Source organism: Oncorhynchus mykiss, chromosome 9, assembly GCF_057628025.1.
Source record: "Oncorhynchus mykiss isolate SJ-2025 chromosome 9, ASM5762802v1, whole genome shotgun sequence".
NCBI classification, from domain to species: Eukaryota; Metazoa; Chordata; class Actinopteri; order Salmoniformes; family Salmonidae; genus Oncorhynchus; species Oncorhynchus mykiss.
In genome coordinates, this window is record NC_143030.1 from 32,520,229 (window position 1) to 32,540,950 (window position 20,722).

Genomic DNA, 20,722 nt, shown 5'->3' on the forward strand with positions numbered 1-20,722 from the left:
CGTGGTCCAGCTGATAGTAATGATACAGTTACTGGAATAGTGGACAAAATGTATTAATTTCAATGTCAAAGAAGCAGCCAAGAAAGCATCTATTTAAGTGTTTGAGGCTATAACATGAACATCTAGTCTGTCATTTGCCATTACTTCAATTTTGAGAAACATATGCATGAGTCTATTAAAATGTATAGCCTAAATGGGGACACATTGAGATACCATAATTGCATAATGTAGCCTGGTTACCGATGTTCTTAAAACCATGAATGCAGATGTCTTGGAAATAACCCAGAAAGTGAAGGTCAGAGCCATTTGAGGCTCTGGTTAGCAGAGGCGGCCAATATGCTGTTTGAAATATGCTGTCATCTGACTAAATCTAAATATTCTGTTGCATATAGCCTAGCCTGCAAATGCATGCCACTTTCCTTATCAATAAAGGCTTGGGACACTTTTCCCCGCGACACGCATGTTCAAAAGTGACAAAGGGGTGCCTCGAGCAACCAATCACACTCTGCCATGTTGGGACAATCTGGCCAATGGCAGTGCTCAGCAAAGAGGAAACGTTGGATGATTCGGTAGTTGTCAAGCCATGGGGACTCTGGGGAGCAATACAAAAAGGGAAGTGGAAAACAATCAACCGATCTGAGCATCCGCGTCAACGTGACGTGCGAACTCCCCCCGAAATGTTTGAGGAGAATTCCTCTGCTTTTTGGATGCAGTTCAGCAAAGCGACAGGCCCCTGGGGAAACCGAAATGTTTCAATCCAAATGCCAGTTTCTGCGGCGTGGACTTCTTCACAGTGTTCAACTACAACAAAACACATTGTATCCGCTACAGACCCACTCCCGAGAAACAGAAGATAAATTGTTACAATGCATCAACCCAGCGTACATGTCCCCAACACATCAGGGAGATAATAATGTGCAGTGGCTGATGTCAAGTGATTTGCATACCGACTTCCGCTCCATAGTTTTAGTATCTGCATCAGCCGGTATGTAATTGAGACGCCAGGGGAAGCAGACAAAGGAAGGCATGAATACCTGACATGAACTTTTAATCTAAGTTAAAAAGTCGGTGAACGTTGTGGACGCGGTGGAGGAACTGAAGGGCGATAGAGAGAAGCTGTTGATTTCCTTCTTCTTTTTTTTTTTTCAGAGTGGATTTGCTACATTCATATGAGGAGGCGGACCTCTGACTGCCGTGCTCAATATGCTGAAAGCAAGCCCGATGTGTGCATACTGTATGTGGGAGTACAGAGACGATTTTGTCTTAATTCAATCATCAGGATCGGGATACATTGCACTTTAAACCGCGTTGGATGCACAGTTTATTTTTCTTGGCAGCAAGCTATAGCCTATTTATTTGGTCGTGTTGTTGTTTTGTTTTTTTACCAGACAGAAGATTTTATACTATCCATTTGCACTTTTCTTTTCTTTTGAAGTTGACTTTAACAAAGTAGACTACCGGTTTGCCTCAGAGCTAGCTACCTTTTTTTTTTAAATCGTAAAAAAAAAATTATAATCTGATATTGATCCTTAAGGAACACATGAGGGGAATCTATTGACGTCTAACGTTACTTCGTGGCATGTCACACAATGGTGTCATTTTCGGATGGAGTTTTGAGGTTCCTAATATCTTCATTTTGAAGTTCTTGAACACTTGAATTAGGCTAGATCATTCTTTCTGTAGACAGGCCTAGAATTCATTATAGATGCCAATAGTGGAGCATTTCTTTGTTACACCAACAGATCCTATATACTATTTTTGCTGTTATAGACCACACCATATGAGTATATCTAAACACTGCTGTTTTTTGTTGTTGTTTTTTTTAAGTTTGGTGCATTTTATCTAACAACTGTTGTGTCTGACGTTCCATTCTTGTGACTCGACACATTCGAATATTTCTGCCCAAAACGTAATTCTCTACGTAGTCTTGGCACCCGGCTGAATCGTTGGAGAAAGCTTTCCATTTTGGCATAGCCATCGTTTGATTGATCGTCCCTTCACACCGAGAACAATTAGTGGCTTCCCTCACGATGAGTTACTTCTTCTACCAAGCAGTGATTGTATTGCTACGTGGACTCGTCATCTCTGCGGTACTGGGATTGGAAAGCAGCTACTCAAACGATATGTTGAACCGTGCGTCTGATGCCGCAATTGTAGCCACTACAGGTAAGCGTGCTATTCCAACACACACCGTTGCCTAAAATTCACGCATGTTTACCGCTTCGTTTTCTCAGAGGAATGCCACGCACAGTCCTGCTGGAAAACTGACTGCGCCGGGAGTCGCCAGTCACGTTTTTTTTTCTTTTTTCTTGTGCATTGCCAAGGAATGCCGGCACGGCAGGAATGCACGATTTCTTCATAGGGAACGACCGACCGACCAACCGATGGAGCGCATCCTTTACTGTAATTTTGCTTGTGTGTAACCTTAAACTTCACACCTCCAGGGTCCGATGATCTTAGAGTATGCGGCCTGAAGCAACTATTTCTGACTGACTAATGTAAGATGGGAGGCTACCTAGCCACTGTTCACACGGGCTGGCTTGTGTGAGGCACACACACAGTACAGCTCAATCTCTTAATTCTGAATTAAAGCTGCTGTCCAGATCAGGTCACCCCTATACAAAACATTGGGAACACTGACCAGGTGAAAGCTATGAACCCTTATTTAACTAGGCAAGTCAGTTAAGAACAAATTCTTATTTTCAATGACGGCCAGTGGCAGAACAACAGACAGTACCTTGGCTGCTCGGGGATTTGAACTTGCAACCTTCTGGTTACTAGTCCAACACCCTAACCACTAGGCTACCCTGCTGCCTTATTGAGGTCACTTGTCAAATCCACTTCAATTAGTGTAAATGAAGGGGAGGAGAAAGGTTAAATATGAATTGAGACAATTGAGACATGCATTGTGTATGTGTGCTATTCAGAGGGTGAATGGGCAACACAAAATATTTAAGTTCCTTTTGAACAGGGTACGGTAGTAGCTGCCAGGTGCACTGTTTTGTGTCAAGAACTGCAACGCTGCTGTTTTTTTACCACTCAACACTTTCCCTTGTGTATCAAGAATGGTCCACCACCCAAAGGACATCCAGCCAACTTTGCACAACTGTGGAAAGCATTGGAGTCAACATGGGTCAGCATTATGGAATGCTTTCGACACCTTGTAGAGTCCATGCCCTGAAGAATTGAGGCTGTTCCGAGGGCAAAAGAGGGTACAACTAAATATTAGGAAGGTGTATATTAGATATTAGATCACCTTCATTATGATCTAACTGGCAAAACTGATCCTAGATCAGCAATCCTAATACGCTTTGGGAACAGGCTACTGGCACAGGTCTCAGTCAAGGTTACCCATCACCCGAGCTGAGTGTAGTTTGGCGAACCACCACTTCCTCCTCACGGCTCCAAATTCAACAGCTGTTAATCTAATATCAGGTCAGGATGGTGTTTTACAGTATTGTGTCGCTGTCATCTCTGATTATGTTGGTCTGGTTCATGCACTCACGGGACAGGAGCCTATAGGATCAGTGAGGAACAAGCAGCCTGCTGAACAAAAGGCCTTGTTACTGGGGTGGACCCCGTAATCCCCATGCCAGGGTTAATATAACGACTCCTAAACAGTCACTTTCACAGAAATCCTGATATGAGTGGCAAGGCAGTCACTTTCACACACATGCTGATATGAGTGGCAAGTCAGATTAAGTAGTAACAGCTTTATATGAAAGAAGAACATGATTATTGGGTAACCAAGAGCACAGATAAGTGGGGTCGTCATAAGTGAGGTCTGGAATGAGGCAAGCTACAGTAGCTGCATGGCTTTTCACACATTTGGAGCCATGTCAGAATAAAGACATCAAGTGCTCTTCTCCACTGAATGGTATGAAGGCGGTCAAGTGCACATGCTCCCAAAAATGTTACGGCCCCTGTGAAATATCTGAGGTTGGTATAAGCAGGGGAATCATCCATAATGGTTGACAACCTACAACACAGAAATCAACCAGTGGAGCTTGTTGACTTTTAAAACTTCTAAACGATTGGTGGGCCCCCTGCGGGATGGTTGAGCTAACGTAGGCTAATGCGATTAGCATGAGGTTGTAAGTAACAATAACATTTCCCAGGACATAGACATATCTGATGTTGTCAGAAAGCTTAAATTATTGTTAATCTAACTGCACTGTCCAATTTACAGTAGCTATCACAATGAAAGAATACCATGCTATAGTTTGAGGAGAGTGCACAGTTTTGAACATGAAAAGTTATAAATAAACAAGTTAGGCGCATTTAGGCAGTCTTGATAACATTTTGAACAGAAATACAGTGGTTCATTGGACTTTGCACATACACTGTTGCCATCTAATGGCCAAAATCTAAAGTGCACCTGGGCTGGAATAATACATTATGGCCTTTCTCTTGCATTTCAAAGATTATGGTACAAAAAGAAAAAATGTATGTGTTATATTCTCCTACATTCCTTTCACATTTCCACAAACTTCAAAGTGTTTCCTTTCAGTGGTACAAAGAATATGCGGATCCTTGCTACAGGGCCTAAGCTACTGGCAGTTAGATTTGGGTATATCATTTTAGGCGAAAATTGGGGAAAAAAGGGGCCGATCCTTAAGAGATTTTAATTAAGATAATGGAGGTTGATTATTTGTTATGAGCATGGCCTTATTTCTATTACAGCATATTGGATGACTGTCATTCATTTTCCATTCACCCAGCTCAATGTAACATTGATAGGTCTAAGCTAATCCATGAGACTCTAATTTTCCCTATACTCATCATGAGGTTGCTACAACCTAGTCTAGGAATGACATTTTACAATGTAGGTGCACAGGTTGAGAGAGAAATTAAGAGTAATCAAGGTGACAGACAGTGAAACATTCAATACCGTTTTGCACACTCTTCACTTTCATAGCAGTCACATATAAACATCTTGTTTGTTGTATAATTCCTTCTCTCATCTATGCGCTCTCCTCCTCTCACCTTTTCCCTTCGTTTGTGGACTTCAGTGCACAACACATCTGCTGTCTGTGACTAGGCCAAAAAACTTTTCCTTGCCAAACCATATCAAAACCGCTAAATGCAGCACACAGCCTACATCGTTGTCACCATATTAGCTAACATCATAGTCAACATAGCTACTAGAACTAATGCATTAGTAAACATTCTTCAGTTTAGCAGTTACACTGGCGGGCCTTGGTGGCAATAAATTAATAACACCAAACCCTTACTTTGACTTGGAAGAGTTTCAGTGTTGGATAGCCATAGCCAGCTAGCTAACATAGCATCTCTCTCTGTTTGAGCCAAGTGTTTCAGTAGGCTAACCTAGCTGCATTCACTAGCAAAGTGAGAAAAAAAAGAAATAAAACAAAATAAAACTAGTTCTCTCTCTTGCTTCTCTATTTTTAAAGAAATGAATTTGTTCAACATTTTTCAACTATTGTCTTTCTCTCTCTTTGAGTCAACTACTCACTGCAGTGCTAGCTAGCTGTAGCTTTCATTACTAGATTCATTCTCTGATCCAATGATTGGGTGGACAATGTGTCACTTCATGCTGCAAGAGCTGATACTGTAGGTTGGAAGATGTCCTCTGGAAGTCGTCATCATTACTGTGCAAGTCTATGGAGGGGGAGGGGGGGGGGGTAGAACCATGAGTCTCATAGGTTCTGTTATGAAGTCCGTGTACCCATAGGAGAAAGGAAATGAGCTGTCCTCCGGCTATACCGTGGTGCTACTCTACTGAGTGCTGTTGAGGCTACTGACCTTTATTGCAAAACAGTGTGTTTTGGTGACGTGAATATATTTGGTATAATTTCATCTAAAAAGGATAACTGTAAAAAAAAAGATTTACTATTTATATTTTTCTGACATTCACTGAGGAGTATTGTCCTCCCCTTCCTCTGATGAGCCTCCACTGAAATAGACCCAGTTAAATGAATTATGGTTATCAGTTCAACAATTGTCATTGGAAGCCTGCTTCTTCTCAGGAGTCAGCCATCCTCATCCAGAGCAAATAGATAAGGCCTCCATAGACATTACTTTAGGTGAATTCCATTAGATCCTGTTAGTTGATAAGGATCAGTGATGACATGTGAGATGAAAGAGGCTCGTTTCTGCAGAACGTACACTTGTCGCAGTTGAAATATTACTGGATAAGAATGGTCAAAACATTCAACTAGGCCATGAAATGCATGTTAAATCTGTTTGTTTTTTTCTCGCACATGCAAGATGAGCCTTGAAACCCAGTCTGAAAGTTTTCAATACATCTATCTCTTTGACATCTGAAGCTATTTGTGAAAGCAATAAATACTTCATTTAGACAGCGCTTATACATTTACAGCATGCCTGTCCATTTTAAAATGACAAAACCGGGGCCTCAAAAATAAAGTGAGATATCAATTGATCAATAACGTGAAAGCATTTCCACAACATCAACTGTGGAGCCTGATGACTGATTGGAACTCTGTTGGGGTTTCCTCCCAGTGGACCTTGTACCTTTTGTAGGGCTAGTGTGTGTGAGTGTGTAAAGGGAGCTGTTTTGTAGCTTTGAGATAATAGCCTCAGTGAAAGTGATGGAATATTCAATTTTCCATCTGGCCCATTTGAGAATATCACCTGGCCTTTTGCACTGCGGTCCTCTGAAAAATTGTGTGTGTGTGTGTCTGACTGGTTGTATTTATGTCAAGTTATTTTGTGTGAGTACGCATAACTGGGGTACTGTATTTTGTACTGTGTGTTTGTTAGTCGTTGTGAGTGTATGTGTACATGAGTGAAAATGTGGTTGTGTGTACATCTTTAGGCAATGACTGTGAGCTATAGGTTATTGAGTGTAGTGTGTGTGTGTGTCTGTAAGTATGTACACGTTTACTTATGTATGGACTTTTCCTTAAGGCATTGGCATGCGTGTGGGCCACTATATAACAGCATGCCCTTGGCCTGAAATGGCCTCTGGCTGTAAACAAAAAAAAATGAAGGAATTTCCTGTTGTCCAGAAGATGGGTATCGTGTCCCTGCTGTAAGGGAAAGGTTGCGGGTTTGAGCCGCCCCCTTCTGGGTTGTTAGGGGTCATATGGTGAGGGTGCAGGGTTTTCGATTTGGCGCCTAAACCTTCTGCAGACCTTACCCAAGGTTGTGTGACTGGTTTGATGTAGCCTCTTTTCAGAGGAAAGGGGGAAGTGGAGAGAGGATTTTGAGGGGAACTGGTCACATAGGGCCTACATAGTTTTTCACAATTCCTGACATTTTATCCTAGTAAAAATTCCCTGTCTTAGGTCAGTTAGGATCACCACTTTATTTTAAGAATGTGAAATGTCACAATAATAGTAGAGAATTATTTATTTCAGCTTTTATTTATTTCATCACATTCCCAGTGGGTCAGAAGTTTACATACAGTCAATTAGTATTTGGTAGCATTGCCTTTAAATTGTTTAACTTGGGTCAAATGTTTCGGGTAGCCTTCCACAAGCTTCCCACGGTAAGTTGGGTGAATTTTGTCCCATTCCTCCTGACAGAGCTGGTGTAACTGAGTCAGGTTTGTAGACCTCCTAGCTCACACATGCTTTTTCAGTTCTGCCCACACATTTTCTATGGGATTGAGGTCAGAGCTTTGCGATGGCCACTCCAATACCTTGACTTTGTTGTCCTTAGGCCATTTTGCCACAACTTCGGAAGTATGCTTGGAGTCATTGTCCATTTGGAAGCCCCATTTGCGACCAAGCTTTAACCTCCTGACTGATGTCTTCAGATGTTGCTTCAATATATCCACCAAATGTAGCTTCCTCATGATGCCATCTATTTTGTGAAGTACACCGGCCCCTCCTGCCGCAAAGCACCCTCACAACATGATGCTTCCACCCCTGTGCTTCACAGTTGGGATGGTGTTCTTCAGCTTGTAAGCCTCCCCATTTTTCCTCCAAATTATGGCCAAACAGTTGTATTTTTGTTTCATCAGACCAGAGGACATTTCTCCAAAAAGTACAATCTTTGTCCCCATGTACAGATGCAAACCGTAGTCTGGCTTTTTTTATGGTGGTTTTGGAGCAGTGGCTTCTTCATTGCTGAGCGGCCTTTCAGGTTATGTCGATGTGGAAATAGATTATTTATACCTGTTTCCTCCAGCATCTTCACAAAGTCCTTTGCTATTGTTCTGGGATTGATTTGCGCTTTTCGCCCCAAAGTACGTTCATCTCTAGGAGACAGAACGTGTCTCCTTCCTGAGTGGTATGACGGCTGCATTGTCCCATGGTGCTTATACTTGCGTTCTATTGTTTGTACAGATGAACATGGTACCTTCAGGGATTTGGAAATTGCTCCAAAAAATGAACCAGCCTTGTGGAGGTCTACAATTTGTTTTCTGAGGTCTTGGCTGATTTCTTTTGATTTCCCCATGATGTCAAACAAAGAGGCACTGAGTGTCATGCCCAAAGTAGATGTCCTGACCGACTTGCCAGAAGTATAGTTTGTTAACAAGACATGTGTGGAGTGGTTGAAACACATAGGTTGGAGTCATTAAAACTAGTTCATGTCAACTTCAGAATTCAACTGTAACTGTATCAAAGTCATGTTTGGCCCAGTCACCTTGGTTGCATTAGTAGGGATCATTACCTCTGACCTCAGACATGGGCCTTCATCACTGCGTCAATGGCGGAAACAAATGATGTTTCGCAGTTCAAGGAAACTAAGATGAGAATTGAAGAATGGTATGGTTATGGTTAGGGTTAGAGCGGTTCTTGAACAGTTCTTGAACTAATGATTGCACGGACCGCCACACCAAGCGTGGTTAGATGAAATGTCATGGGGTGAGCTCATGAGATTTTAAACATGGTGGACTGACTGAGATGTCTTACCACTTGGTCGTTTTATGGTTGACCAGTGTGGTTATGGTTGTTTGTGGTTAGTGATTTAAAAAAGCCTTTCTGGGATGAGAAGTGCTTTATTTCGGGACAGTTGGTGGATTGCTCACATCTGCTGAACTTCTATAACTGAACAACTTATTATGCAGTACATTCGGAAAGTATTCAGACCCCTTCACTATTTCCACATTTTGTTACGTTACAGCCTTATTCTAAAATGGATTGTGTTCTTGGGGACCTTCAATGCTGCAGAAATGTTTTGGTAATCTTCCCTATATCTGTTCCTCTACACAATCCTGTCTCGGCGGTCTACAGACAATTCATTGTACCTTTTTTTTGGGTTTTTGCTCTGACCTGCACTGTTAACTGTGGGACCTTTATATAGAGAGGTGTGTGGCTTTCCAAATCATGTCCAATCAATTGAATTTACCACAGGTGGACTCCAATCAAGTTGAGGAAACATCTCAAGGATGATCAATGGAAACACGATGCCCATGAGCTCAATTTCAAGGCTCATAGCAAAGGGTCTGAATACTTATGTAAATGTGAAATTTCAGTATTTATTTTTTATGTTATACATTTGCAAAATATTCTATAAAACAGTTTTTGCTTTGTCATTATGGGGTATTGTGTGTAGATTGATGAGAGTACTTTTTTAAAAATGAGGCTGTAACCAAACTCAATTTCTAAAAAGGGAAGTGGTCTGAATGCTTTTCGAATGCATTGTATGTGAAAGCTTGAATCTCAGTACAAGTCTGCAAATGTTTGACGTTTATGCTGGTGAAACTATGGGACTTACCAAAGATGCAGAACAACATATCAATGTTTGTCCTTTTTAAAACGTGCTAATGAACATATAGAGTACAATACATCCCCTTATGTTTGGGTAGAGGGAAGGGGGGTGTAAGTGAGTTTCTCTGGTTGGTTGATGGCTGGGGCTTGCTTGAGTGACAATGTGTACGTGGACTTCCTCACTTTTAAATGCCACTGTGTATTTAGCTTGTTTAGCGTTTCAACAAACAAAGCCCTTCCTTCTGTCTCCCAGAAAGGAACACAGAGTTCTGAAATGATGCGTTGGGAATATGACAGTCCTCAAGAGAGAGAGAAACTGTACCATCATCATCTTCTTTTACATAAGCTTTCATTGGACTCTTTGAAACCCTTGTCTTTACTGGAGCGGGTTTTGTGAGTGGGTTCCTCAAAGATGGAAATTTGCAACATTTTGAAGAGGCTGAAATATTTTCAAGGCTATTTTTAGTGTTTGTCCCTCAAAATTGTTAGTAAAAGCCCACTAAAAGCCTGTGAGTTTGGAGAAAACCCACTTAGTGCACGGTGGCCACCTCAGCATTGATATGTCTATCTTTCTGAACAGAGTGGCCGCATTAATAAGGTGATTTGTTTGAAAAGGAAGGTAAACATTTGCCTGTCCCCTAGGGCTTGTTGACTGTCACTCTGAAGTGCGCCAAAAAGGAGTTGGGAACTCAGCATTTGCATTTTCAAGATGCTTATTTTCTTTGACGATTCTTTAGCTTCCCTTTTTTCTTTTCTACCCAAATAGAGACACTACACTTAAGGAAAACCTGGCATTATCTGCTGCAGCAACGACTGGGCTACAGAGTGAGTTCCCAGGTTCAGTTTTGGGTTCCAAGTGACGGCATGACGGTGCGAACATGGACTGCCTCACAATTCCGTGGCTTTCTGTGTATTTAGCTCCTTTTTAGTGTTAAAATAAACAAACCCAATCTGTCTCTAAAGAGAGGAATATGCTATTTTTTTAAAGTGACCCATCCGGGAAGAAACTAACACTTGAAACAGAATTAAAACATTCTGTTCCACCACACAATGGTATCAAATCGAACTCTGCTTCCGTCTACTTCCATCAATGCAATACCTTTTGAGACGTTAACTCAGAGACACCCTCTCAAACTAGTGTCTAGAACAACCCCTTGTCTCAATTTCCATACTGAACTTAATTATTGAAAGTCACTCAGGATTAGGGCATCTGCTAAATGACAAAATGACATATGCTGTAAGTTACCCTCTCCCTGACTCGAGAGTCCGTTCATTGAGACGGCCTGGAGTTTCACGTCCTTCCATCAGACTGTCTGCTCTGCTTACCATAGACAGCTGCTTCCGATCTTGATCAGGGGCTGCGTGGTTGTGAGCCACCCCTATTAGGGCCAGAGTCCAGGCCCGAATGGAACCAGGGCGTATTTATAAAGACCGCAGTCGTTTTTTTTCCAACGAGAGAGCCGCCTGGCGTTTTCCTTTCCGTGGTCCGTTAATAAGCATGTCAGAACCCCGTGATGTCGGTCGGAATCCGGGTCGGGGCGCATGGCTGACCCGACGGTGACACGGACACAGGCTCCGAGTGTTCCTCATAGCTGGGCTCTGGCGTCACGGCGCCGAATCGGCTTTCAACCGTGCTCGCTGGCTGGAGAGATAATTGGACTTTAATGGCTTACTTTGGCCCCGTCTGTATCTAATCACTCAACACGCTGCCATCAGGACAGCTTTAGATGAGCCATAAGTATGTGCATAAACATTTAATTAACATGTACTTAAACATGTAAATATTAACCATTGATTAAATTCATATGACCTGATTTAAGGATGTTGACTTTCAGATATAGTATGTAATTGATCACTGCAATGAATAACAGTGAACACATGAATAGAGGACATCCTCTATACTTCAAGCCAGCACCCATAATAGAAGTCTGTGTTCATCTCTCACTTCCCAGCAGTCACCCAGTGTAAGTCAGCACCCATAATAGAAGTCACATGTAAATTCACTGTGATCATCTCTCACGTCCCAACAGTCACCTGGCTCTGTGTGTCTTGGTTTCCCTTACCATGAAGTCTCTATCGGCAAGTTTACTCAAAATGTTAAAAAAAAGAAATATATTTTACATAAGTATTCAAACCCTTTGCTATGAGACTCGAAATTGAGCTCTGGTGCATCCGTTTTCCAGTGATCATCCTTGAGAGGTTTCTACAACTTGGAGTCCAATTCAATTGTTTGGACATGATTTGGGAGGGCACACACCTGTCTATATAAGGTTCCATAGTTGACAGTGCATTTCAGAGCAAAAACCAAGCCATGAGGTTGAATGAATTGTCCGTAGAGTGCCGAGACAGGATTGTGTCAAGGCACAGATCTGGGGAAGGGTACCAAACATGTCTGCATCATTGAAGGTCTCCAAGAACACATTCTTAAATGGAAGAAGTTTGGAAGATTCTTCCAAGAGCTAGCTGCCCGGCCAAACTGAGAAATCGGGGACAAGGGCCTTGGTCAGGGAGGTGACCAAGAACCCGATGGTCACTCTGACAGAGCTCCAGAGTTCCTCTGTGGAGATGGGAGAACCTTCCAGAAGAACAACCATCTCTGCAGCACTCCACCAATCAGGCTCTACGGTCAAGCATGGTGGTGGCAGCATCATGTCGTGAGGATGTTTTTCAGCGACAGGGACTGGGAGACTAGTCAGGATCAAGGGAAAGATTAAGAGAGCAAAGTACAGAGAGATCCTTGACGAAAACCTGCTCTAGAGCGCACAGGATGTCTTACTGGGGCGAAGGTTCACCTTCCAACTGGACAACAACCCTGAGAATACCACCAAGACAACACAGGAGTGGCTTCGGTACAAGTCTCTGAATATCATTGAGTGGTCCAGCCCGAGCTCAGACTTGAATCTGATTTGAATATCTCTGGAGAGACGCTCCCCATCCAACCTGACCGAGCGTGAGAGCATTTGCAGAGAAGAATGGGAGAAACTCCCCAAATACAGGTGTGCCAAGGTTGTAGTGTCATACCCAAGAAGATTGGAGACTGTAATCACTGCCAAAAGGTGCATCAACAAAGACCTAAGTTTTTGCTTTGTCATTATGGGGTATTTGTGTGTAGATTGAGAAACAAATATGTAATCAATTTTAGAATAAGGCTGTAACATAACAAAATGTAGAAAAAGTCAAGTGGTCTAAATAGTTTTCGAATGCACTGTAGGTCACCAGCTGTGCTCTACTGTACTTAACCTCCTGCTGTGAGTGGCCTATACGCACCAGTCAAAGCAGAGGAAACTGCCCTCAGCTGGCCGGCAGACAGGTCGACCCACAGGGCTTTTGTTGTTCCTTTCCGGCACTCCACAAGGTGTTGATCCCTGAGCTGGTGTCTGCTCAACTCCTGTCTGTCTGTCTGTCGGTCTTTCTTTCTGCCTTTTGTGATGCGGGTACGCTCCCTGAAGGACACACACTATTGACAAACATGTAAACACACTAACACACACACACACATTCCTTATACTTCTTATACACACACTCGTACATGCTGGCATTTAAAAAAAAATTTTTTTAGATGGTGTGGCACAGGTCATGCATATGTTAAGACATATCTTTGAAAAAAAAAAAAATATATATATATATATATATATATATCTATATCATTGTTTATCAACCCTACAAGCAATACAAGACTCTTATTATGGTGGGAGATTATAATGTGGTTTTAAATACCTTAAACGGTCTATGGACCGTAAAGGAAATCACACTACAAACTATCACCCTCATGCACTTAAGGAAATCACGAATGTCATGGATATATTAGAACTAGTGGATATATTCAGGCTTAAATATCCTGACCTAGTGAGATATACATGGCGGAGGCTCAATCAAGCTAGTCGTCTTGATTAATTTCTTATGTCATTCTCTCTGGCACCAACAGTTTAAAATGTGTTGATAGGGGACAGAAGGCTGTCAGATCATCACATAATTTTCATATATATTACTCTTACAGAATTTACATGTTGCTGAGGATATTGGAAATGTAATCAAACCTATTGGATGATAACTTGTTTTTAACTAGGACAGAATCATTTTAACTGACTTTTTCCGACATAACATAGAGTTGAAGTCGGAAGTTTACATACACCTTAGCCAAATACATTTAAGCTCAGTTTTTCACAATTCCTGACATTTAATCCTAGTAAAAATGTCTTGGGCCAGTTAGGATCACCACTTTATTTTAAGAATGTGAAATGTCAGAATAATAGTAGAGAGAGATTTATTTCAGCTTTTATTTCTTTCATCACATTCCCAGTGGGTCAGACGTTTACATGCACTGAATTAGTATTTGGTAGCATTGCCTTTAAATTGTTTAACTTGGGTCAAACATTTTGGGTAGCCTTCCACAAGCTTCCCACAATAAGTTGGGTGAATTTTGACCCATTCCTCCTGACAGAACTGGTGTAAGTAACTGAGTCAGGTTTGTAGGCCTCCTTGCTCGCACACGCTTTTTCATTTCTGCCCACACATTTTCTATGGGATTGAGGTCAGGGCTTTGTGATGGCCACTCCAATACCTTGACTTTGCTGTCCTTCAGCCATTTTGCCACAACTTTGGAAGTATGCTTGGCTTCATTGTCCATTTGGAAGACCCATTTGCAACCAAACTTTAACTGACTGATGTCTTGATGTTGCTTCAATATATCCACATAATTTTCCTCCCTCATGAAGCCATCTATTTTGTGAAGTGCACCAGTTCCTCCTGCAGCAATGCACCCCCACAACATGATGCTGCCACCCCCGTGCTTCATGGTTGGGATGGTGTTCTTTGGCTTGCAAGCCTCCCTCTTTTTCCTCCAAACATAATGATGGTCATCATGGCCAAACAGTTCTATTTTTGTTTCATCAGACCAGAGGACATTTTTCCAAAAAGTACGATCTTGGTCCCCATGTGCAGTTGCAAACCATATTCTGGCTTTTTTATGGCGGTTTTGAAGCAGTGGCTTCTTCCTTGCTGAGTGGCCTTTCAGGTTGTCGATATAGGACTCGTTTTACTGTGGCTATAGATACCTTTTTACCTATTTCCTCCAGCATCTTCACAAGGCCCTTTGCTGTTGTGGGATTGATATGCGCTTTTCGCACCAAAGTACGTTAATCTCTAGGAGATAGAACGCGTCTCCTTCCTGAGCAGTATGACGGCTGCGTGGTCCCATGGTGTTTATACTTGCGTACTATTGTTTGTACAGATGAATGTGGTACCTTCAGGTGTTTGGAAATTGCTCCCAAGGATGAATCAGACTCGTAGAAGTCTACAATTTGTTTTCTTAGGTCTTGGCTGATTGTTTTTGATTTCCCCATGATGTCAAGCAGAGGGGCGCTGAGTTTGAAGGTAGGCCTTGAAATACATCCACAGGTACACCTCCAATTGACTCAGGCTAATTGACATCATTTATCAGAAGCTTCTAAAGCCATATTTTTCTGGAATTTTCCAAGCTGTTTAAAAGGCACAGTCAACTGAGTGTATGTAAACTTCTAACCCACTGGAAATGTGTTTTAGTGAATAAATGAAATAATCTGTCTGTAAACAATTGTTGGAAAAGTTACTTGTGTCATGCACAAAGTAGATGTCCTAACCGACTTGCCAAAACTATAGTTAACAAGAAATTTGTGGAGTGGTTGAAAAACAATGTTTAATGACTCAAAAAATGGTAGTAAAGGACTTTGAGCATATGTTTTCATTTGTCTCCATCTCCACTAATTGTATGGATTTTTTGTTGTTGTCTATTAATAATGTGAAATTAACAGCTCTACAGAATGATTTATGTGAAAGCCAATTTACAGAGGAGGAACTTCTTGATGCAATTAAAGCCTTTAAGTCCGGGAAAACTCCAGGGCTTGATGGCATGGCAGTTGTGGTATACCAAACTTTTTTTGATATATTCAGAGGACCGTTATTAGTTGTTTTAACCACTCCTATATAAAATGGTAGATATCAGACATTCAACAAGAAGTTCTGATTTCATTATTACTGAAACATGAACCAAGTGGTACATTTAAAGATCCAGTCCGTTTAAAAATTTGAGGCCCCTTACAAAATGCTTAGTGTTTAGAATTTAAAAGGCATTGTCGGATATTATTAATCAGACAGTTTTTTTTTACATGGATGATACATTGGAGATAATATAAGACAAGTACTGGAAACAATAGAATACTATGAAATATCGGGGACACCAGGCATGGTTTTCATAGCTGATTTTGAAAAGGCCTTTGATAAAGTATGACTGGAGTTTCTATATAAATGCTGGGAATTTTTCCATTTTGGAGAATTTTGGTTCAAGTTATGTATAGTAACCCTATGTGTAAAATAGTACAGAAAGTTTTAAACTGTCAGGAGGGGTAAAGCCAGTTTCTCCACTATCGGCATATCTATTTATTCAAAATGTTAGCTGTTAAAATCAGATCTGACAAATACAATTAAGTGGTTAAAAATTCAGGGCTTAAAAGCAAAGGTGTCATTGTATGCTGATAATTCATGTTTTCTTTTAAATCCACAATTTGGATCCCTCCACAGCCTCGTAGAGGATCTAGATAGCTTTTTCTAACCTCTTTGGATAACAACCAAATTATGTGTACTATATTACATATTGAATCACAAAAAAAAAAAAAAACTTTTACATTACCATCTAGTTTACAAATAAAATGGTCTGACGGGTATGTAGACATACTCAGTATAACAGTACCAGTCAAAAGTTTGGACATCTGCTCATTCAAGGGTTTTTATTTTATTTTTTACGATTTTCTACATTGTAGAATAAAACTAAACCTGTAAAAAAATGAAATGAAATAACACATATGGAATCATCAAGTGTTAAACAAATCAAAATATATTTTTGATATTTCAAACTAGCCATGTTTTGTCTTCATGGCAGTTTTGGACACTTTTGGCATTCTCTCAACCAGCTTCATGAAGTAGTCACCTGGAATGGATTTCAATTAACAGGTGTGCCCTGTTAAAAGTTAATTTGTGGAATTTCTTTCCTTTTTAATGCATTTGATAAGTTTTGTGACACGGTAGGGTAGGTGTGGAATACAGAAGTTAACCCTATTTGGTAAAAGACCAAGTCCATATTATGGCAAGAACAGCTTAATTAAGCAAAGAGAAATGACAGTCCATCTTTACTTTAAGAAATGAAGGTCAGTCAATCCAGAGAATGTCAAGAACTTTGAAAGTTCAGTCGCAAAAACCATCAAGCGCTATGATAAAATTGGCTCTCATGAGGACCGCCACAGGAAAGGAAGACCCAGAGTTACCTCTGCTGCAGAGGACAAGTTCATTAGAGTTACCAGCCTCAGAAATTGCAGCCCAAATAAATGCTTCACAGAGTAGAAGTAACAGACATCTCAACATCAACTGTTCAGAGGAGACTGCGTGAATCAGGCCTTCATGGTCAAATTGCTGCAAAAAAAACACTACTAAAGGACACCAATGAGAAGAAGAGACTTGCTAGGGCCAAGAAACATGAGCAATGGACATTAGACCGATGGAAATCTGGCCTTTGGTCTGATGAGTCCAAATGTGAGATTTATTTTGTTCCAACTGCTGTGTCTTTGTGAGATGCAGAGTAGGTGAACGGATTAGTTTTTGCTCTATCATTGTGGGGTATTGTGTGTAGATTCGTTTTTTTTCCCTCATCAATGTAATCCCTTTTAGATTAAGGCTGTAACACAAAGTGTGGAAAAAGTCAAGAGGTCTGAATACTTAATGCTGACTACAGTAGCGGGTCTGAAAAGAGACACTACACTCTATAACCCTACAATGACCGTCAATGATATTGCACAAAGTGAACTCACTTCAACCCAACAAGGGCAAAATGTTTTGACTTCCACCAGATCCCTATGCAAATTAGTCAAATGACGACGGCTGTGGATGTCTGGATGGAGCGTCGGATCGGAAGAAGAGTGGTGCTGGGTATCTGGGCTAGGCCATGCCTGTTAAGGGTGTTAGGTGGATTTTTGGATGGGGATAGCGGTGCCCTCTAATATCAGGGACTTTCCCTTGGCAGGGGTGGGCACATGATGTGGTGTAGTCAGCAGCGAGGGGAGGTGGGGGATGGGGACAGTGTGGATTTCTTAGGCATGCTCTCTGCCCCGTCTCCACTGTTGCTTGTACAGCGCAGCTATGCACATACACACTCACTCACTTTTCACGACTGAGCATACTCTCCCACGGGGAGAAAGAGAGGTTGAGTGGAGGGATGTTTTAATGTGTTTGTCACTGTCATACATGCATGTGCTGCACGTTAAGGTTTATATATGTTTTCTCAGGACTGCTGTCTCACTCGATGACGAGAGGAGTGTGGAAAAAGAGAGGTTGTTCACTCAAGGCCCACATTTACATCCAGACTATAGTGGTTTAGAAACCATGCTTTAAAACTGCTGTGTGCACTGATTCCTTTGTGTCACTGGTTCACCACATAAGAAATCCACTTTACAATGCAGCAATAGCAATTATCTGTTGGAAGTAGTACAGTAGCTGTCTATCAAGTACACGTAACCTACTTAGGGCTGTAACGTTGAGTCATTGCCACAATCAAATGCCATGTGACCGTTATGTCACTGTCACTAGGCACCAGTGGTGGAAAAAGTACCCAAATTTCATACTTGAGTAAAAGTAAAGATACCTTAATAGAACACGACTCAAGTGAAAGTCACCCAGTAAAATACTACTTGAGTAAAAGTATAAAGGTATTTGGTTTTAAATATACTTAAGTATCAAAAGTAAATGTAATTGCTACTATATACTTAAGTATTAAAAATAAAAGTACAAGACATTTCAAATTCCTTATATTTAGCAAACCAGACAGCATAATAGCCAGGGGCACACTCCAACAGTCAGACATAATTTACAAACGTAACATTTGTGTTTAGTGAGTCCGCCAGATCAGAGGCAATAGGGATGACCACGGATGTTCTCTTGATAAGTGCACGAATTTGACAATTTTCCTGTCCTGCTAGGCATTCAACATGTAATGGGTAAAATGTATGGAGTAAAAATTACATTATTTGCTTTAGGAATGTAGTGAAGTTAAAGTTGACAAAAATATAAATAGTAAAGTACAGATACCCCCAAAAAACTACTTAAGTAGTACTTTAAAGTATTTTTACTTAAGTACTTTACACCACTGCTAGGCATTCCAAAACAGCACTCTGTTAATGATTGGTGCTGGTGGTCTACCAAACTTGCTAATGGCCTCGTACTCAGCGCTCTATTGTCCCTTTTAATCACACTTCAATGAAAAATTAAATAAAAAAATAAAATCAAACACTTAATGATTTGTATTTGAATAATCTGGATGATGAGGATTAATGACGATGGGAGTTAAAGGTCCCGTTCTGAAATGGATCCAGTGCTTTCCCAGCCGCACCTGATATGCATAATATATATTTTTGTAACATTCCATGATTATTGTGGATCTTGTTTCAAACTCAAAGCCAAAAACAGCGGCAGCCATTTGGATGCATTTTGGATATGAAGCTGGTTGATAAACTGAATCAGGTTAGTAATATCTGAGGTTGCAGCGATAACCTTTTAGGAGGGTATCTCTCCAGGAATAGGGTTGGAGAGCCTTGGCATAGAGTTTGAGAGCAATAGGCTATCACCTGTCACGCAGCGAGAGACAGCTCCTCAAACAGCTGGTTGATGTGTGGAATGAAATAAGGGTTCTTATAAACCCAGTCATTGCACAGCATTTGTATTTAAAAGAGAAGGATCCCAGCTTTCTATTGCTAGGCCATATTTGTTTCTCCACTTTCCAAATATTAAGTACAGTGCTTTGCTTCACAACTGGAGTAGCCTACGTGGCTGGCATAAAAATGAACTCTGCGTTTGCTATTCAAGTGCATACAGATATGTCTTTTTTTTTTGCCTCTGCCTCTGTTCCGACAGGTGCATGATAATGGCCCATTCGAAATCAAAACTAATTTGACACATTATTTAGTTTAAGTAAAGACGAGATTTAAATTGAGAATAGTCTGATGGGTGAGAATAGTATCACTTTTAAATGAAGGGAGAGGCCATACCTAATCATTTGCACAACTGAATGCATTCAACTGAAATGAGAGACTGATGCCCAGTATGTGAAGTCTACTAAGGCAAGAAACATTAAACATTTTTCGTGACTTTTACATACACAACACAACACTTAAACAACACAATGTAACTCCAAGTCAATCACACTTCTGTGAAATCAAATTGTCCACTTAGGAAGCAACACTGATTGACAATACATTTCACATGCTGTTGTGCAAATGGAATAGACAACAGGTGGAAATTATAGGCAATTAGCAAGACACCCCCAATAAAGGAGTGGTTCTGCAGGTGGGGACCACAGACCACTTCTCAGTTCCTATGCTTCCTGGCTAATGTTTTGGTCACTTTTGAATGCTGGCGGTGCTTTCACTCTAGTGGTAGCATCAGACGGAGTCTACAACCCACACAAGTGGCTCAGGTAGTGCAGCTCATCCAGGATGGCACATCAATGCGAGCTGTGGCAAGAAGGTTTGCTGTGTCTGTCAGCGTAGTGTCCAAAGCATGGAGGCGCTACCAGGAGACAGGCCAGTACATCAGGAGACGTGGAGGAGGCCGTAGGAGGGCAACAACCCAGCAGCAGGACCGCTACCTCCGCCTTTGTGCAAGGAGGAGCAGGAGGAGCACTGCCAGAGCCCTGCAAAATGACCTCCAGCAGGCCACAAATGTGCATGTGTCTGCTCAAACGGTCAGAAACAGACTCCATGAGGGTGGTATGAGGGCCCGGCGTCCACAGGTGGGGGTTGTGCTTACAGCCCAACACCGTGCAGGACGTTTGGCATTTGTCAGAGAACACCAAGATTGGCAAATTCGCCACTGGCGCCCTGTGCTCTTCACAGATGAAAGCAGGTTCACACTGAGCACGTGACAGAGTCTGGAGATGCCGTGGAGAACGTTCTGCTGCCTGCAGCATCCTCCAGCATGACCGGTTTGGCGGTGGGTCAGTCATGTTGTGGGGTGGCATTTCTTTGGGGTGCCGCACAGCCCTTCATGTGCTCGCCAGA

General features: G+C 41.5%; 1 protein-coding gene across 2 annotated transcripts in view; it reads left to right on the forward strand.

Moving 5' to 3' along the window:
* The first annotated feature begins 413 nt into the window (after nucleotides 1-413).
* Nucleotides 414-20,722, forward strand: part of LOC110531889 (stromal interaction molecule 2b) — a 96,638-nt gene continuing 76,329 nt past the window's right edge. For both annotated transcript variants that reach the window (XM_021615368.3, XM_021615370.3), the window contains exon 1: nucleotides 414-2,166. In XM_021615368.3, the coding sequence (XP_021471043.3) occupies nucleotides 2,031-2,166 (136 nt within the window). In that variant the 5' untranslated portion in view covers nucleotides 414-2,030. The remainder of the gene's footprint in view (nucleotides 2,167-20,722) is intronic.